The 17,828-nt window shown below is 40.4% G+C and overlaps 1 protein-coding gene across 1 annotated transcript in view; it reads right to left on the bottom strand.

Annotated features, from left to right (window-relative positions):
• The window catches only part of LOC310957939 (sodium channel protein type 5 subunit alpha-like), a gene marked incomplete at its 5' end in the record, with an annotated part of 44,648 nt that extends 27,169 nt beyond the window's left edge, over positions 1-17,479 (bottom strand). The window contains 8 exons of the mRNA XM_083928704.1: positions 121-262; positions 8,882-8,945; positions 9,458-9,700; positions 9,782-9,873; positions 11,568-11,696; positions 12,881-12,961; positions 14,029-14,159; positions 17,213-17,479. Coding sequence (XP_083784830.1) covers positions 121-262; positions 8,882-8,945; positions 9,458-9,700; positions 9,782-9,873; positions 11,568-11,696; positions 12,881-12,961; positions 14,029-14,159; positions 17,213-17,479 — 1,149 coding nt within the window. The remainder of the gene's footprint in view (positions 1-120; positions 263-8,881; positions 8,946-9,457; positions 9,701-9,781; positions 9,874-11,567; positions 11,697-12,880; positions 12,962-14,028; positions 14,160-17,212) is intronic.
• Between the last annotated feature and the right edge of the window lie 349 nt (positions 17,480-17,828).

The raw sequence follows: 17,828 nt of genomic DNA on the forward strand, positions 1-17,828 counted from the left end.
CTGAATGTCCCTTTAAGCATCCTTATCTGAGTAAAACTGTTGTTATCTGCTTTGTTTTTGTGGCTCTATATTCAGCGTAAATCATCTGAGAATATTCAAAATGAGATCCAAGAGTTGCACCTGGTGAAACAGTTTTTCCCAGTAGTCTTGCGTCATGAGTCTGAAGAGGGCCAGAAAAGCCCAGCCGAAGGTATCAAAACTGGTGTAGCCGTAGTTTGGATTCCTTCCTACTTTCAGGCAGTCAAATCCATCTGGACACTTCCTGTAATGCACAAACAGATGATTATGGGGCCGCACTGATAAACAAAGGCTTGACACACAGATATAGCCGTGGTAGCGTGCAGGCTGCTTTACCAGAGTTAAAAACATCTCCAGTATCTACATGTGGCCCCGTGGCCTTTGACTTCACACGGGTTAGAGGCGGATGAGTCAGTAAGTATGTCCACTGCGATATCAACACCATTATTTCAACTGAAGAGGGCACTTGAATTTCGCTTCCAGGCAGGAGCACTAAAATACACTGCAGAAAAAAAGGGATTACACTGCGCCAGATGGATATCAAATTGCAGTTCAAAAAATTTTCAGCTCCATGCCTCCATCTCTGATCTTCATTGTCAGCATAGTGGCATTACAGCAAATATTTAAGTCCAGCAGCTGAGAACAAGCTGGACCGCCACGTCAATCTGAGTGCAGAATAATTTCGTAATGGCCGGGAAACAGCTGGACGGCAGAGCGCTGCTGGGAGAACAGCTGCAGATCTCACCGACCAGCCAGCTGAGCAGGAATGCTCACTAATATCCAGCAGAGAGGACAGAGGAGGCTGCGTGAGGCCAGCGACATCTTCCTGTCAGGCTGTTCCTTCCCTCTGCCCTGCTGCTCGGCCTTTCACCAATCTGTTCACCTCTTTTACCCAATATGCTTTCGCAAATTTCAGCCCATTAACTGTATCTTGTTTTGAATACATTGCATTACTGTTGAGCCTTTTTCAAAGCACGCCATATGTTTTTTGATTGATGTTGATATTAATTCTTGAGTGGCAGGGACAGTTCAAGGACACACACACAAAAAAATAATGACTAGAATGAGCATCTAAGCATACATAATTTTTAGAGCTGAAATGACGAGTGGATTCATTGAAGAATATTACTGAACATATAGTGCTATGGCTGCAGCATTAACTGAAGGTGTGCTCACAGTACAGCATGATTATGACATAAAATGTAATGAAAATATAATAAGAGTAATGTCAGAGAGGATTGTACACTTGTGTGCTGTTCCCATAGATGTAAAACAGTGGTTTCATTTGACCCAAATGTAAAAATTAAATCCCTAATCTACTCTAAACTGACGTGTGGAAAGTATTGCCAGCCTCCCTGTTCTCTTTGGTCCTTTTGGTGAAGCATTAGGTTCCGCACAGCTGAAAATATAGGCGACAGCTGTAAACAATTCCCAGGTAAGATGTTGGACGGTTACCCCATGAGTTATCACATCTTTTATTTTAAATATACATTGGTATTCCCCTCTTTACATGCAAGTTCAGTATTCTGTGTTCTGTACACCGACGTATGCAGCCCATCTTTGGTGTAGCTACAGGAAAAAATCAGTATGCAGAGGCTCAAACTGGCTCATGATGATGCAGCGGGGGTTTTGCTTCAGGTTTGAGCTTTGATTCTCTGACCCAAACCAGACTGGTGCCGACTCGACCCAGGCTGTAATTTCTCAGAATTTGCCCTGACCTTTGAAGGACTCATAAGCAAGTTGTACCACAGCATCACCTCATTGAAGGACTCTACAGACTATGTGAAACAACGATGTGAAAAAGAGTTGAACATTGTGATAACAGAGGACATGTGGCTGAACGCTTGGGAGACACGGTCCTCCTCCACCAACTCCTGGACTTCTGTTGGAAAAGCTTAATTTGTTTTTTTTTATATAACTCCAAAGCAAAAAAACAAACAGACTGGTACACACTGGCTTGCTGGGGAGAACGTGGAGAGGTCTTTGCTGATCATGCCCATATTTTTGGTCCTTTCCCTCGATCCAGTTTTGTGGAAAAAAATTATTTCAAAAGTTCTGTTTTAATGTGAAAGTATTATTCACAACTCTCTATCGTGGGAATATGCCAGATGGGGGGTTGAGTAAAGCTGATGTGTACCTACTTAGGGTCTTGCTGGCTGCAAGTAAAAAGGCCATCACAAAATGTTGGCTCCAGAAAAATACCCCCACTACAGATTCTTACTCAGTCAGACCATATGCACCCTCATCCCCCCAAGCTCCCCCCTTTCCTGTCCGCGGTTGCAAAACTTAAAGATGGCAGCGCCCCGTGGACATGGAAAAAAGAAGATGGCAGCGCCCTATGGACATCGAGAAAAGAAGATGGCAGCGTCCGGGTTGGTTTTTCTTTTCGGGGGTTAACAAATCTATGAGTGATGTCACTGTAGCTACGTCCATTCATTATACAGTCTATGAGTCAGACTCCAAAAAGAGCTAGGTGAAAAACGATGGCAAGCCTCTCTGGCCAATGAGTTAGACTGTATGCACGTACCAGGCATGATACCTTGTCTTTTGGAATTACTGATCACCCCCGGACCTTGAATATGGGTAATTATTCAACGTATTGTATTTGTCTTTTGTTTTACCTTTCTGTACTAAAAAATGACAATAATCCATAAATAAAGTGTTAAAAAAAAAGAAAAAGAATTTGCCCAGACTTGAATCGCACAAATTATCTATTCTTACAAACATGAATAAAAAATCAGTGAAAATTAGGGTTTTTTGGATTTGGATGGACACTGATCACAACTTTAGGTTCCTCTGGTAGGGGCACTTTTTTAATTTTCTGACATTTTAAAGATACATTTTAAACTGTTAGTTAATAATCTTCAGATAAATTCAATGCAATGTAATAATCACCTACCCATCATCTTTTTACTATAATGTATTTGATGGCAAAATCAGTCTCAATGTAAATAAGAATGACATGTTTACTGTAAGTCAAAATAAGGGCCAAAGCATTTGAAAGCCCCTTTAAGAAGCTTCCTTAACTACTATAACAAGTCACGACTCCTTTTGTAACCACTAATCTACCATATGATTTAATGCAATTCACACACATGTTGTTCACCTTATGATAATCTTAATAATCTTATATAATTGTATATACCACGCTACTGCTAGCTTATGATGTCACTAAAACAAATGCATGAACGTCAGACTTCTCTTGCTGTAAAAACAAGGCGCCTGTCGGGCTGAAATCCCTGAGGTTTCCATAGTAACGGCCCTGGAGACTGACTCTTTACGGGTTTATGCAGAGTTAGTGCTCCTCAAGGAGACATGCGACGTCACGTGCACTCGCTGTGGGATCTGATCTGAGACGACCAGTAGATGTCTTCACACCAGTTCTTCTTATAGTGTGTTACTTTAGGACAGGGGTGGGGAACCCTGCTCCTGGAGGGCCACTGTCCTGCATGTTTTAGGTTTCTCTCTGCTCTAACACACCTGAGTCTAACAATTATAAAACCCCTGAGGAGCTTCAGAGAATTAGATTCAGGTGTGTTGGAGGAGGGAGAAACTTAAAACATGCAGGACAGTGGCCCTCCAGGAGCAGGGTTCCCCACCCCTGCTTTGGAAAACACAGGACATCAAGTCTTTAGAGGCAATTTTGAAGATTCACGATTTTTAAGTATTTGTCCTATTTAACTTATGCAACAGTTGTTTATAATTGATTTCTTTTAAGCATTAAAGACAGTTAATAAACCCAATAGTTACCACACATAACACAGTCACATAATTTTAGTGGGAGAAAAATTACAGGTTGTGAGTGAATTTAAATATCTTGGTGTGTTAACAGACTCAAACCTTTCCTTTAATGCACAGAAAACCTGCAAAACTACCAAATTCAATGTTGCAAATTTTCTAATAGATTATTCATTTGAAAAAATACAGCCTTCTGAGTTATAATCAGTGCACAATCCACTTAGAAAAGGTCTATTTTCATTCCAGCTAAAAGAAAATCCACTATATATCGGCCGCCATATCAGTAATCTGTGAATTTTTACCTCTAAAATCAGTTAAGGTCTCCCATAAAATCCCATATCAGTCGGGCCCTAATATACAGTATTAGTCATTTAAACTTATATAAAAAAAAGTCATCTCACGTCGGCAGAGTCTATAAAATCTCCATGAAAGCTCTTTGCTTACATGTTTATATTGTTAATGAAGCATTACTCTTGAGTGTATAGCATCAACTCCCTGCAGTTTGTGTAACAAAACAGCAGAGGAACATCTGTCAATCGCAGTAAAGTGTTTTCCCTACGGGGTGGGCGGGGCCGAGGCTGCGGGTTTCCATGCCCACATCCGTCCGGTCAAGGGCAAAAGTCATAATCCTTGATGCACATTGGCTTTAAGATGTGAGGGGATCAGCGATGAAAATCTACAGTAGGCGCGATGAGAAACAGCTTGGGCCTTTGAGCAAATCATTTATCACAAACTTGTTAACCATCGAGGCTAAAAAAATATCATTTGAATATGTGTGTGTGTGTGTGTGTGTGTGTGTGTGTGTGTGTGTGTGTGTGTGTGTGCATGCCTGTTCATTTGTGTTTGTTTGTGTGCATGTGTGTGTGTGTGTCACCATAACGTATCCAAAGCTTTAATTTGGAAATCTACTCAGGGATTACTTGTTGGAATACACTCAAAAGATTAAGCATCCTCTATGTTTTACGTCCTCCATCCTGACCTGCTTAATATCTTGCCCGTCTCCACAGTCGGCCTCAGAAAGTTCCATTTAAAATGTCACAGATGACGACGCACACAGACGCTGAACTACGGCCGCTGTAACCTGTAACCTGTAACCTGTAACCTGGCAAGTGTGTCACGGGGCCTGTGTCATTCTGTCTTTGATTTATTTATTCTGCCCTAACATGGAAGTCATATTCACATTACTATAGATAACATTATTATAGGCACTGTTACTTTTGCGGTTGCTTGCATCTCTGGGACTCTCTCTCTCTCTCTCTCTCTCTCTCTGTCTTTGTGTCTCTTTCTCTCTCCTTTTTGGTCAAGACAGATGTCCGTCTTCCATAGAGCTGGGTCTGTTTGACGTTCCTGCCTGTTAAAGGTTAAAGCTAAGGTTTTCAACGCCACTCTGCGCACAAGATTGCTGGATTAATACTGCATACAATAACTTTAATAATCATTATTAATATTTTTATTAAAGATAGTAAAACCTGTTGTTGCTCATGGGGGAATTGTTGGTTTTCTGTTGATAATAAATAAGTCATAGTGTTGTCTTTACCTACTCTATATGTGAGGTGTCTTGAGATAACTTTTGTTATGATTTGGCACTGATTGAATTTACATTAATTTAACTGCAAAGACTGATAAACACAATATTTTTGGTGAATGTCAAAACTAAAAGGAGACAAAAGGATGAATCCTCCTGTTTCTCTTACTGTCTAAAAAGCCTTTAACACACACACGTTACACACAGAGAAAAGATTTAAACCGAAAGGGACTGATGTCAACAGTGCGCTGTTAAAGCTCCACAAATAGCAGAAACAAACAACAAATCTAAAAGAAGTCCAATTCCAATCCACCGACTTGTAGGCAAACACTGAGACAGCTGGATAGATCATATTGGTGCTAGTCTGATCTTACTGACCTACTATTTATGGGAGTTTAATGACGTCATTTCCCCCCGGCTGCACTCATGTATCCTCTTTTCGCTCCGACTTGAACACAAATCACTGAATCAGATTTTACTTCTTGGGAGATTAAGTTTTTGGAGGAGAGGTTACAGAGCGAGATTAAGGCTCAAGGGCTGGCTGCACTCTGATGTGTGTGTAACTACCTCCGCTGTGCCATACTACTTTTTCGATTATCTCATTAGAATAGAATATATTAATATCAGTATTAGCTTGATCCCATGCAGAAACCTGAATATTCAGAGGGTAAAGTGTTGCATTACCTGAATAAAGACAAGAGTGTCTGTAAAACCGATCAACTTGATCTACTTTGCAATCACTGTATTGTTTTAGAGAATGTAAAAATAGGACAAAAGTGAATAAGAAACATGAATAAACATCAAATAAGCCATTGAGACAACCATGATGATCAACTTCCACTAGAGAGACGCTTACAGCCAGACATGGCTAACACTGAGGGGAGAGTACCTACATTCCCTGCTTTGTTTGAGACCGGGTAACATCGGACATCTGACCCTTATTAAAAAAAAAGGTCTGATGTTCCCTGCTTGTCACAGAAAGCGTCCTATGTTCCCTGGTCTGTTATTTTTTTCCACAAATAGTGCTGAATTCCCCGGCAAATAGGCTTATGTAGACCCTAACACTACCCCCCAACCTCAACCCTCTCCGTAACCTTTATGGGAAAAAGGGTCCGATGTTCCCCGACTGGGGAACAAAGGATCTGGGGAACATAGGGATGACCCCATCCTGAGTAGCTCGGGGCGTATCGCTGAACGCACCCAAAACTGCTTTTTTTAACCACTAACACTGCTCAAAATAACACCAAACCTCTGCAGTAGCATGAGAAGAGTCCCTAAATATAAAACGAAGAACCAACATCGTAGTTAGTGAACCCGGAGTTCAGTTTAGTTCAGTTCAGTACTTTCCTCCTTGAACTGAACTCCAGTGCATTTGGTAATCGACCTGTTTGAGATGCCTGGCAAAATGAACAGAGCGGGTTGCTAAGGCTTGAGGCATTGAAAAAATGTCTTTTTTAATAAACTCCGGGTTCACTAACTTTGATGTTGGTGTTTCTTTTTATGTGTAGGGACTCTTCTCATGCTACTGCAGAGGTTTGCTGTTATTTTCATCAGTATTAGTGGTTAAAAAAAGCTGTTTGAGTGGTTCAGCGCTCCGCCCTGAGCTAATCAGTGTTAGCTATGTCTGGCTGCAACAACTCACCAGAATTTCTCTGTTAAAAAGTGGTCAACGGAAAAACTGTCTCACTGGCCTATTGGTGTATATTCGTGCCGAAAAAGACCATGGGATGCATTTATGCCGGAATTACACTTTAAAATCTCCTATAAGAAGGGTCAACAAAGAGCTCCAGGGTGCCCTAAATCACAGACCCTTTTGTCATAAATATGCTGGAGAAGTAAACAGCTGTGGCAGTCTGCAACAGCAAACACAGACTACGAGCAGTTTCTATAGCTCGCTCTGTTGGTGGGTCAGTCCACAGAAATGTCACAGTTTTTGCCCTAAGAGGCTGAAATTTGGCATCGAGTTCAAGTGTTTGTAGCAAATATGATCCATCTTTTACTGCTGAGCTACGTCAATTTTCTTTTTTTTAAGATTATTCTTTGGCAGTTTTAAAGCCTTTTATGAGATAGACATACAGGAAATAGGTTGAGAGTGAGACACGTGCAGCAAAGGGCCGCAGGTCGGAGTCGAACCCGCGGCCGCTGCCTCGAGGACCTACCGCATATATACGTGGGACGGCTGCTCTAACCATTCAACCCACTACATCATTATTAATGACAGGTCATCAAAGAAGCTGTGAAACAAGCAGCTGATCCTCATCCTCAAAAAAAAAAATTTTTTGTATTTGTATTTGTATCTTATTTGAGTGAGTTATATAGAGTGAACCGTGCAAAATGAGCATACTTTAAAAAGGTTCAATAAAGATCAACTTCATCAAAGCAATTTCAGTCAAAAGCAACTGGACTTGGTTATTTGTGTAGGAAGACGTTTCACCTCTTATCCAAGAGGCTTCATCAGTTCATGTACGCATCTGACCAGGCTGGACCTGGACCAGGACCAGGCTGGGACTGGTCCAACTAACTGATTTGGAGATCAAGGTTCATGAACTGATGAAGCCTCTTGGATGGGAGGTGAAACGTCTTCCTAGACAAAGTCCAGTTGCTTTTGACTGAAATTGCTTTGAGGATAACGATGACCTGGACAAATGAGATCATTCACAGGCCTATAGATCCACTTGTTTTAAGAAAAGCAACAAAATACCTGCATCAAACCTCCCTGTTAAAGCTTAACATCCACACCGTTTTTTGTTATTTGCTATCATCCATTATCTTGTATCATTAACAAGAGCACCTAATGGAAGCCATTTGTTGAAGCTGCAGGATTTCAGATTCACACAGATGGGTATTTAGTTCACTGTAACCCTTGAACTGGGGCCTGGCATGGGTTGTCCTTGTTTCCAAAGCATTTGGATTTATAGGATTATTCGGTGCGTAGGCTGAGTAGCAATATTTGGAAGGTTTCACACTGTGCCTTTGATTGGGAACAAAGTCCACAGATAAAATGCCATATATGCACGTCTACATTTAAACTGATAAATAATAATAATAATAAATAAATCAAGGGTGTTTCTGGTCCGTCACAAAGACACAAACTTCACTGTTGCTTGAAGAATTCAGCATCTCATCTCAACAATATCCGAATATCAATCTGAAGTGATCAGTCTGCTCCTGTTGACCTTATCGTGTCATAGAGCTTTTGAGATGATGAGATCTCCAAAGACCCCCCCCCCCCCCCCCTTTCCAGCTAGCAACTCCATGTTTCTCTGAAAGGGGTGATTACCCACGCCACATGTCGTCTTCTGTGTACGGACTCTCTCACGCTACACCTCTCCCCCTCACTGAATCACTCCTCTATGCATTACGCCTAATGTATATGTCCCAGATTTACATATGAAGCCTAAAGCACATTATCTATTATCATTTCTGTTTGTTCTTCTTCTGCGAAAACTGTTTGCGCCAAAGCCCGATGCTCGAGCAACTGTATCCAATTATACACACGACATGCGTGGGATCAAAAGCCATTAGACGCTAAACATTTAGATATTATGTAACAGCCTGCAAATGATTAACAAGCAGTAAGCGGGACAAACACTCACTTACCCTGCATCATTTCCATATCCACATATTAAGGCATCCTTTGCTCCTTCAACTTTGTAAAAATTATCTACGGAAAGAAGACAGAGAACTTAAAGGAACATCCTTTTTTCTAACTTGAACTTAATGATTAAGAGCAAGTTTTTGTGCATATTTGCTGAAGCTGCAGCACAATGAGATAGACTATCTGTGAAAAAATGTTATGTAATAAAATGTATCTCTATATCCACCTTCCGCTCCGTCTGCTCCTAATGTCATCTGCAAAATCCCATACGCTGCCCGACCGACAACCCCTCAGAGCTGAGGAGTGTCTGATGCAGCAGGTCCAGCCCATAAGCTGGACAAACTTTCTAATTTTACAATATATGTTGCACTTAATGCGAGAAACATGCACTACAGAAACAGAATATTGAGCTACATGACTTTTTCACAGATCGTCTGTCTCATCATGTTGTCAGGATATAGTGACAGTTTCAGCAAACATGAAACAAAACAAAGGTGCAGACTCATACAGTATTGGGATCAGTGCACATGTGTGAAATGCTTTCTCAACGCCAGCCTCTTTTGCGTCTTTGGGCTGACCTTCGTTCCCGAGGAAGTCCGCCCGGGAGCTCCAGGTTCTGTTGTTGCAGATGAAGGACGCGTTGGGGCTGTAGGAGGAGTTGACGCAGTGCGCGAGGCTGCGGATGCACTTTTGCCGCAGCAGCCCCATGAAGAGCTGCAGGCCGATGAGGGCAAACACGCTGAGACAGAAGACGGTCAGAATCATCACGTCTGCCAGCTTCCTCACAGACTGGATCAAAGCGCCCACGATGGTCTTCAAACCTTGACGGAGGAGAGGATAGATCAGTTGTTTGGTCACACACACAAATGAAGTGTTCTGCTGATGTGTCGAGGTCTTCTTACCTGGGATAACTGAGATGGTTTTCAGTGCTCGTAGTACTCTGAAGGTTCTTAATGCTGAGACGTTTCCGAGGTCTACAAATTCTGTCACGTAGCTGGAATTTGATATAAGGAGAGAATCATTTGGGGGAGCAGATAATCAACTGGTTTTGTGGCAAGTCTTGCATCCCTGCTGAGAATCGGATCATCTTTAAGGCAAAGTACTGTTTAAAAACCGCTATAATGGTCTATGTCAGGTTTGTTGAACATTTAGAGTCATCAATGTTTTATTACGCTCAGCTGTAGTAGCGTCCTCTTGCTGCCCGGTGATGCAATTTAAGGCGGGCATGCAAGACTCAGCACAACACCTGACACTGAATGTTGCTGGTGATTTTATCACTACACGTGTTGTAAGCTTGTTGTTAGCTTGTTGTTAGCTTGTTGTTAGCTGTGTAATCAACCCTCTGTTAATGTAGTGTTAAGTTAGATACATAGATAAAGTTTATGTCATTATCAACTAAGTGACTTTTTGACCATTGTTGTTCTACAGCGCCCTGCCTTTGCTATTGATCATATAAATGGCGCAATGATGCAATATGGACACAGGCCTTCAAACACCCCAGTTCAGACCAAATATTGATGAGATGAAACTTGCAACTTCACGCAATGTGCAGATCTGCAACGTGCTGAAACCTGCCAGTTTACACGGTTGCAACTAGACGTGACAGTGTATCATCTCCATAGAAACAACTGTCTGTACTTCCACTCTAATTTCTGACTTTTGAGGTTTTTTTGTAGATGGATGTAACTTGTAGCATCATAACTTGCTGCAGCTGCATTTCTTGATATGATGAAACACCTAAAAAAAAACATTTTCTCCAATTCATTGCTCTGTTCTCGATAACGGCGCTCCCTCCCCTTATTTACTCTCTAGCTCACTCAAGGCTCTCTCTGTCTCTCAAGTGCACCCTCGTTGAACCTCCGTCCAAAAATCTGACATTTTGACCAGCTGAAAGTTTAAAAACTGACCTGACCAGCTTACTTTGCTACAAGCTTATTGGCTGTTGGAATTAGTGGCTTACGTTCTAAAACCAAGCTAATTCGCAGGCGACGATCAACGTTTCCCTGCAACTTGCTAAAACAGTCTCATCCCATCATGAATCTTTGTTCGGAACTGGACCGACTGGAGCTGCAGAGTTGGGCGAGTGTTTAGTGTTCATCACTAAAAAGGCAAATCCTTTGTGATCCATTGTTACATGAAAACACCTCCTTCAAAGGTAAAACAAGAGGAGAGCGGAAATGACAGATGAATTAGCTTACTAAAACTACGATTAACCAAAATCAAATTAATTGCTGAAGGTGATGACAGCTTTCATTGTGTCTACACGCAGTAAAGGGGATTTTGTCTCCCTGTTTTCAAACAAAGCAAATGTCCTGTCAGGATGATTGGTCTTAGACAATGCTGCATCAATGCATGGATGCACCTGTCTAATCTGCCACCTGCATCACAGGTAGTGAGTAATGGCACACAGATCTATGACCTCAACAATAGGCTTATCGTCCACTGTGTTTCAAATCACCACCCAGGATGACTGACAGACTTGGGTCACTTTGACATTAATGAAAAATATTGTTGTTTTTTTAAATCTTCCCATCATTACAGTTTGCACAAGAGTTCAGAGAGAGATCAGAGTGTGAACACTGAATTAAAGACCTTTTTAATTAGATGTTCCTGCAAAATATAAAGAAGTGAGTGTCACGGGGGATGAAATGCCAATATGAATGAAACAGGAATGACAGTGTTACGTACGCCATGACAATGACGCTGAAGTCCAGCCAGTTCCACGGATCTCTCAAGAAGGTGAACGGCATTATACAGAATCCTCTCGCTAATATCTTTATCGCCGACTCGAAGGTGTAAATGCCAGTGAACGTATACCTGAAAAATGTATTAATGGAGGGGAAGGAAATGCAGTTAGCACAAGATTTACAGTTCAGAAATGATCTGAGCATTAAAATAAGGACTAACAGGCAAAGCATGAAAAACAAAAGAATGAACAATGTGTGAGATATTAAATAGCATGCCTAAACCCTTTAAAATAACATTATGAGCAAATAAATGATTATCTCGATCTACATAAAGACATGTTTAATGTTCAAGCATATGAAAAGTAAAGCAAGTCTATGCAGTAAGACATGGTGAAGACTTGTTAAACGTGTTTTACTTCAGGTCTGCCGCAGTAATCTTTGCTAAAAAATCATAAAAGTGGTGGAACAAAACCCGTAATTATCAATCATTTTGGTTCTCCAAAGAGCTCATTTTCTGCAATAATCCAAAGTCCAGTGGAAAAATCCCATTTGCTTTTTGTGGAGGGTACCAGGACGGTGCTAACGTTCTTAGCAAGGAGCGGTAAGTTTCTAAAGTCTCTGTTGGTTACCCTGCAACCTCGCAATGGCATGATTACAGGGTTTGTGCTTATCTGTTTCTCCCTGTTTTAAGTAAATATACTTAGTTCCTGGCTCTGACTGGGGAGCGTTCCTATGTTCCCCGCTTTTCACAGAAAGGGTCCTATATTACCCCCCAAATAGGCTTATGTAGACCCTAACACTACCCCCTAACCCTGACCCAAACCGTAACCTCTAACACTAACAAAATGCTGAATGAAATCAGCGAAGGCAGAGGCTTATGCGACCGGGGAACATAGGGATGACCCCTCTGGGTGAAACTTCATTTATTTAATGTAGCCTATATAAGAGTCGTGTCGAACTTCAAACTCTCTGCAACGAAGAGAACTTGCAAAAGTAAATGAACAAATTAAATGTGCGCGTCAATGCAGATAGCATGATGCATGCTCAAAATGCCTGCGACCCACTGATGAAGACAACAACTTTTCTGAAGACTTTCTGAAATGACAGCCACATACTTTCCTTTAACATGCCTTTGTTGGCGGTCTGACTGCAGTATTACATGCATCACATACTTACATGTCAACTGATTCTTCAATATCACTGACAACAAAACAACAAACCCCAGCAAAGCTCCACATTAGAAATCACGTAGCACCGTTTCAAATGATGTCCGAGGCACAGAGATTTATCTCAAATACTGTGTGTTGTACTTACTCCAGGTACTTGGTCCATGGTGCCGGATCAGACATGGCCATGAAGAAACAGTTGGTGAGTATAGTGAACATTATGAACAAGCTGAACAATGTGGAAAACAGGTTAAGGAAAGTGCACCGTGAAACAGTAACTTAGAGTCAAATAAGCTTTTTGTGATAAGCCAACAATGTATCGCACAATGTTTCTTGTAATCCTATGAAATATAGCCATTAGGATAAAGCATCCCTGTGCATGCCAATGCCATTAGAGCTACAGTAAACGCAGATTATGGAAAATGTAAGTCAATTCCATTTAACATTAAATCAGAGGAGACTTATCGTTTTTCTCTTATGGGGGAATGAAACCATAACAAAAGATCTGCTAACGTTGAAAAATGAAATCATTTATTTACAAAGTCATCCTCTGAAATGTTTCTTTCAATAATCTAAATTATTTAATAGAGCATGTATTTCCTCCATCAGGGGTCTTAAAATGTAGTTCAGAGCATAATGTTATCAGTTATTTGTGCAGAGAATCAATAACAGTTGGTAGGTGTCATGTAATTTAATCAACAGCCGTGTTTACATCTGTAAAATCACAGCGGACACCCGAGTTTCTCCTGCTGAGAACTAATAGGCAGCCATCACATGATGTGAAATCTCCTTGCTCTTATTTCATTTCAGAGATTAAAAGAGGGATATGAGGGGATTTGTTTTGCAATGCCAGAGAGGACCATTACAAAGCTGTTGCTGCAAAAACGGGACTATGGAAAAATCTAATAGAAATGGAAATCAGTAAATATTAGAAATTGGCTTATCTGCTGGTACGTGTTGCGAGGAGAGGAATTGAGACTTTTTACAGCGTAAAATTATTATTTTGGTGGAGACTTTTTACAGGTGTTCTCTACTCAGTCAAGACATTAACACTTTGTGCAACAGCAACGCCTGGAAGCTGTTTCGTCACCTAATCCTGATTACTAACTGTAAAAATATCCTCATATCACTTTTATTATCTCTATCTTTTTTAAGCCAATAAGGGCATTCACACGCACCAGTAGTTTATCACAATTAGAAACAATATCACCCTTAAACAAACAAATGAAATAGCAATATGCTCCATCAAATAGCTCCATGATAATTTCACGAGTCCGAGAAAAAAAGCGAAAGAATCAAAAAGGATATGAATGTACTAAAACTTTTATGGCAAGTGATCTGATGAAGTGAAATGGACTAAATATGTAAATTGCAGAAGTGGCACTGAATCTGAAGATGGCCTTCCCTTTGTTAAGTACTATAAAAGTCTGTAAAGGAAACAGAAAGAAAACAGAAATCATTAGTGAGAGAAAAAAAACATTTTCCAAAAATATAGAGATCATTCGTAAAAACAGATAGAATAAGTATCTGAATCATAATAATCAATAAATATGAATAAACCAGAATTAGTTTGAGTGATAGTCCCTTGAAAAAACACGATTCATGAAAAATAAAAACAAAACGACACTAATTTGATTCATATTCCCTGGATTGGAAATTAACAACATGATTTGGTTGAATATGTAAAAACATAGCGGTGCTTTAATTCTGCAAATAAACAAACTGTAACAAGTCATCATAATGTAAATAGAAACAATCTCCCCTATTATGTACAGGGACATTTTTCTGTCCCTTTAACCTGCAGGGAGGATAATAAAGCCGCTGTGTTGAGTCTACCACTCAGTCTACCATCTGTGCTAACTTCCACGTTCAGCACTTCTGCCTCCAAGAAAGCGGCGAGTCCGCGCACACGCAGCCGGCGAGGACAGCTGAGATAATGGAGGCAACTCCAAAAGCAGGCTGAACCTTTTCCCCAACAGATGTGGCATTTATTTAAATATTTCTGCGCCTTTGGATAATCCCCCCATCCAGCAGCCCATCACATGCCAAAACAAAGAGACCCTGAGAATGACTGCCACAACCTTTTTCATCTCTCCATAAGCGGCCCATTAATGGGCAGCGGCCTGAGCTGCCGACTCTGCAAATCAAAACTTGCTAATCCTATTTCTGCACACACAAAAGACGCAGTCGCTGTCGTCTCGACTGTAGCGATAAATAGATAAAACCCCGCTTTTGTTGATGATCTAACATGCAGGAACACGCAGCACTGACACTGCTCATATTCCAATGATTAAAAGAGCTGCACTCGTGAGATACCAACGTTTTTTTCATGCACTAACTTTTGTTATGATTTGGCACTATAAATAAAATTGAATTGAATTTAATTAAATTTTTACCACCATAAACTATCGTCCGGAGACGCAATCGGATTGGTTGATGCGGACATTTAGAAATGTCGAATCTATTTCGAGGAAGCTGTTTGCAGTTGAAAATATTCACAATGTATAAAGTCTGTCTCATGGGTGCACACATGTATAGTGAAACAGTTCTTTCTGAATCCCTCCTCATGTTCATACGCAATCCTAGTGCCTGATGTTATTGACGGGGGGCAAAATCAGTACAGTACATGTTCTGTGCAAAAATGTTCCCCAAAGTTTAGCTGAAGATACTTTGTGTCTTCAACTGTCTGTAGACAAAGAAAGCCAGCATCTTCCAAAGTTACAGTCTTTTTAGTATGAATTAATGAATGAACGCTTTATTTCAAACATGTGAAAAATAAATTACACTTGAAACACTGGTCATTAAAACCCTTTGTATGTTTGAAAAGGAGCAGGAAGAAGTATTAGCTAATGAATGCCTACCCCTTCTCCACTTAGTATCTAGTACTATAGGTTATCTTACTACCTGTGTATCCTGTTTTTTTTAATATGCTCAACAAAACAAACAATAATAATAATAATAATAAAAGTATTACATTTCGTTACTCATCCCTCTATGGATCATTCAGAAAACACTGACTGGGGAGGCAAAAATAGTGAATTTCCAACTAAAATGACTGTAACATTGGAAGATAACTTATTTTCATTAATTCTGATAATAACAAGTTCAGCTATACTTTGCAATATATTTTTGCGAAGCACAACGACTGTGGATATCATCCCCCATCACGTTAGATGTTGGTTTAATAGTGGGTATGAACTTTTTTTTAATAATAAAGCAGGTGAAGGTGCTATATAAACACTGTGAAAGTATTCAGAAACTGTGTCTTTAAATGAGCCGACAGGACTTCTATACAGTTGTTACGTCACAAATATATTATGTACAGTTAGAAAGTGCCGTTACAGTCACTCCCCGGCTGCGATGATGGTGCAGAAATGTTGTCAGAGCATTAAAGCAGACTGGGCTTTTTCGGAAAACTGCTGTGGATCGCAAGCCTGTGTCACAAACAGTGTTGTTGCTGCACTGCTGCCTGCCTTTCTACATGGAGTGTTGCCTACAATATTAGCCATAAATAATAAAATGCTTCATTTAATTTAATTAGAAATGTCCTTGTATTTTTTTTAGACGGAGAAGGTTGAGATTCTGTCCACAGAAATGAAACAAGTGTTAAGTACAAATATCTACATCAGTGAAAGGGATGTTATGATGTTATGAGGACAGTTTCACTGTATCTTTCAGCTGCAAACCGCTTCTGTCTAGGTAAAAATAGGCAAACTGAGGCCGTAAAGGAGCGCTGAGTGTTTATCTTTAGCCAGTTTGTTCAGATGCTAATCATGTCTGAATGTTTTTCTGTCATTCTCAGAATAAACATATATGTTTATGATGATTGATGAAAAAGACACAACAGGCTCGGCTCAGACTGGACGCGTTTTTTTTCTCGTATTGTATCATATTCAGCTTAATATGAGTTCTTGTATTTAACACACATTAGCGTTGATAACAGCGTCAAAGAGGGGGACTCAAAATTCTTATAAGTAAATGTGAGATCTAAAATAAAAACAGAATTTAAGGCTTTTCGGCTTTGAGAGAAGAAAGCTGAAAGGTCAGTTTGCTGCTTTTGTTTGGGTTATACATTCACATACTGTTTACTGTATAAACAAGTGTTTTTAGGGGATTTCTCACTTGAATTGAATTATATTGAATTGAATTGAATTATACTGTATAACATAGTGTTTTTAGGGGATTTCTCAATTGAATTAAATTGAATTGAATTATAGAGTATTTTTAGGGGATTTTGCATTATTTATTTACTAGACTAGTTGTAGACTCCAGTAGAGCTGCAATGATCAATCATATATTCATTAGTTGTCAACTATTAAATTAATTGCAACTATTTTGATAAGTGATAAATAAAACATTTGAGGACGACATCTTGGGCTTTAGGAAACACTGGTCCACATTTTTTTTTACCATTTTATAGAGCAAACAACGTATCGAATGATGGAGAAAATAATGGTTAGTTGCAGCCCCAGACTCTCACCCTCTGGTTCTTGTAGTAAAACGGATCAATGTCTTCCAGTGGCACCCCGACAAGTTCTGTAGGGATTTCACCGAAGATGCGCGGCAGCTGCTTGCCTGCCTCAAGGTCGAGCCTGGGTTTGGAAGGCTCTGCGTTCCTGTGAGCCTCGTGGCAATCCTTGGCCTTCTTGGCCTGCTCCTCCGCAATCCGCAGCTCCAGCGCAGCCAGGGATTCGCGAGTGAACCGCCGCAAGCCATCAGGACCCGTTGGTAACAGCATGGTTGCCATCTTTTCATCCTGATTCTCCTGTACTAGAATTTACTTACAGCTGCAGGAGGGATAAGCCGGGAGAGGAGATGAAGGAAAAGCAGGTGAGAGAGAATAAGTCGTTTAATTGAATCACAAGGGCTCATACAACTTATGAACAACAGGACTTCTTGGATGCAGCACTTCACTCAATACACAGATCCCATAAAAGGTTAAAGAGGTTAAAAGCAACTAATTATGTGTGATGAGGGTTGTTTTTATCTCCATCTGCTTTTGCTTTCTTGTCCTACTGGGTTGATCTGCGGTCCAGAGAGGCACTTAAGCAAAGTGTGTTTGTTCACTGCACTGGAAGAAGAAGTCACTGAAGAAA

The sequence above is a fragment of the Echiichthys vipera genome (genome assembly GCF_963691815.1).
Source record: "Echiichthys vipera genome assembly, chromosome: 15".
NCBI classification, from domain to species: domain Eukaryota; kingdom Metazoa; phylum Chordata; class Actinopteri; order Perciformes; family Trachinidae; genus Echiichthys; species Echiichthys vipera.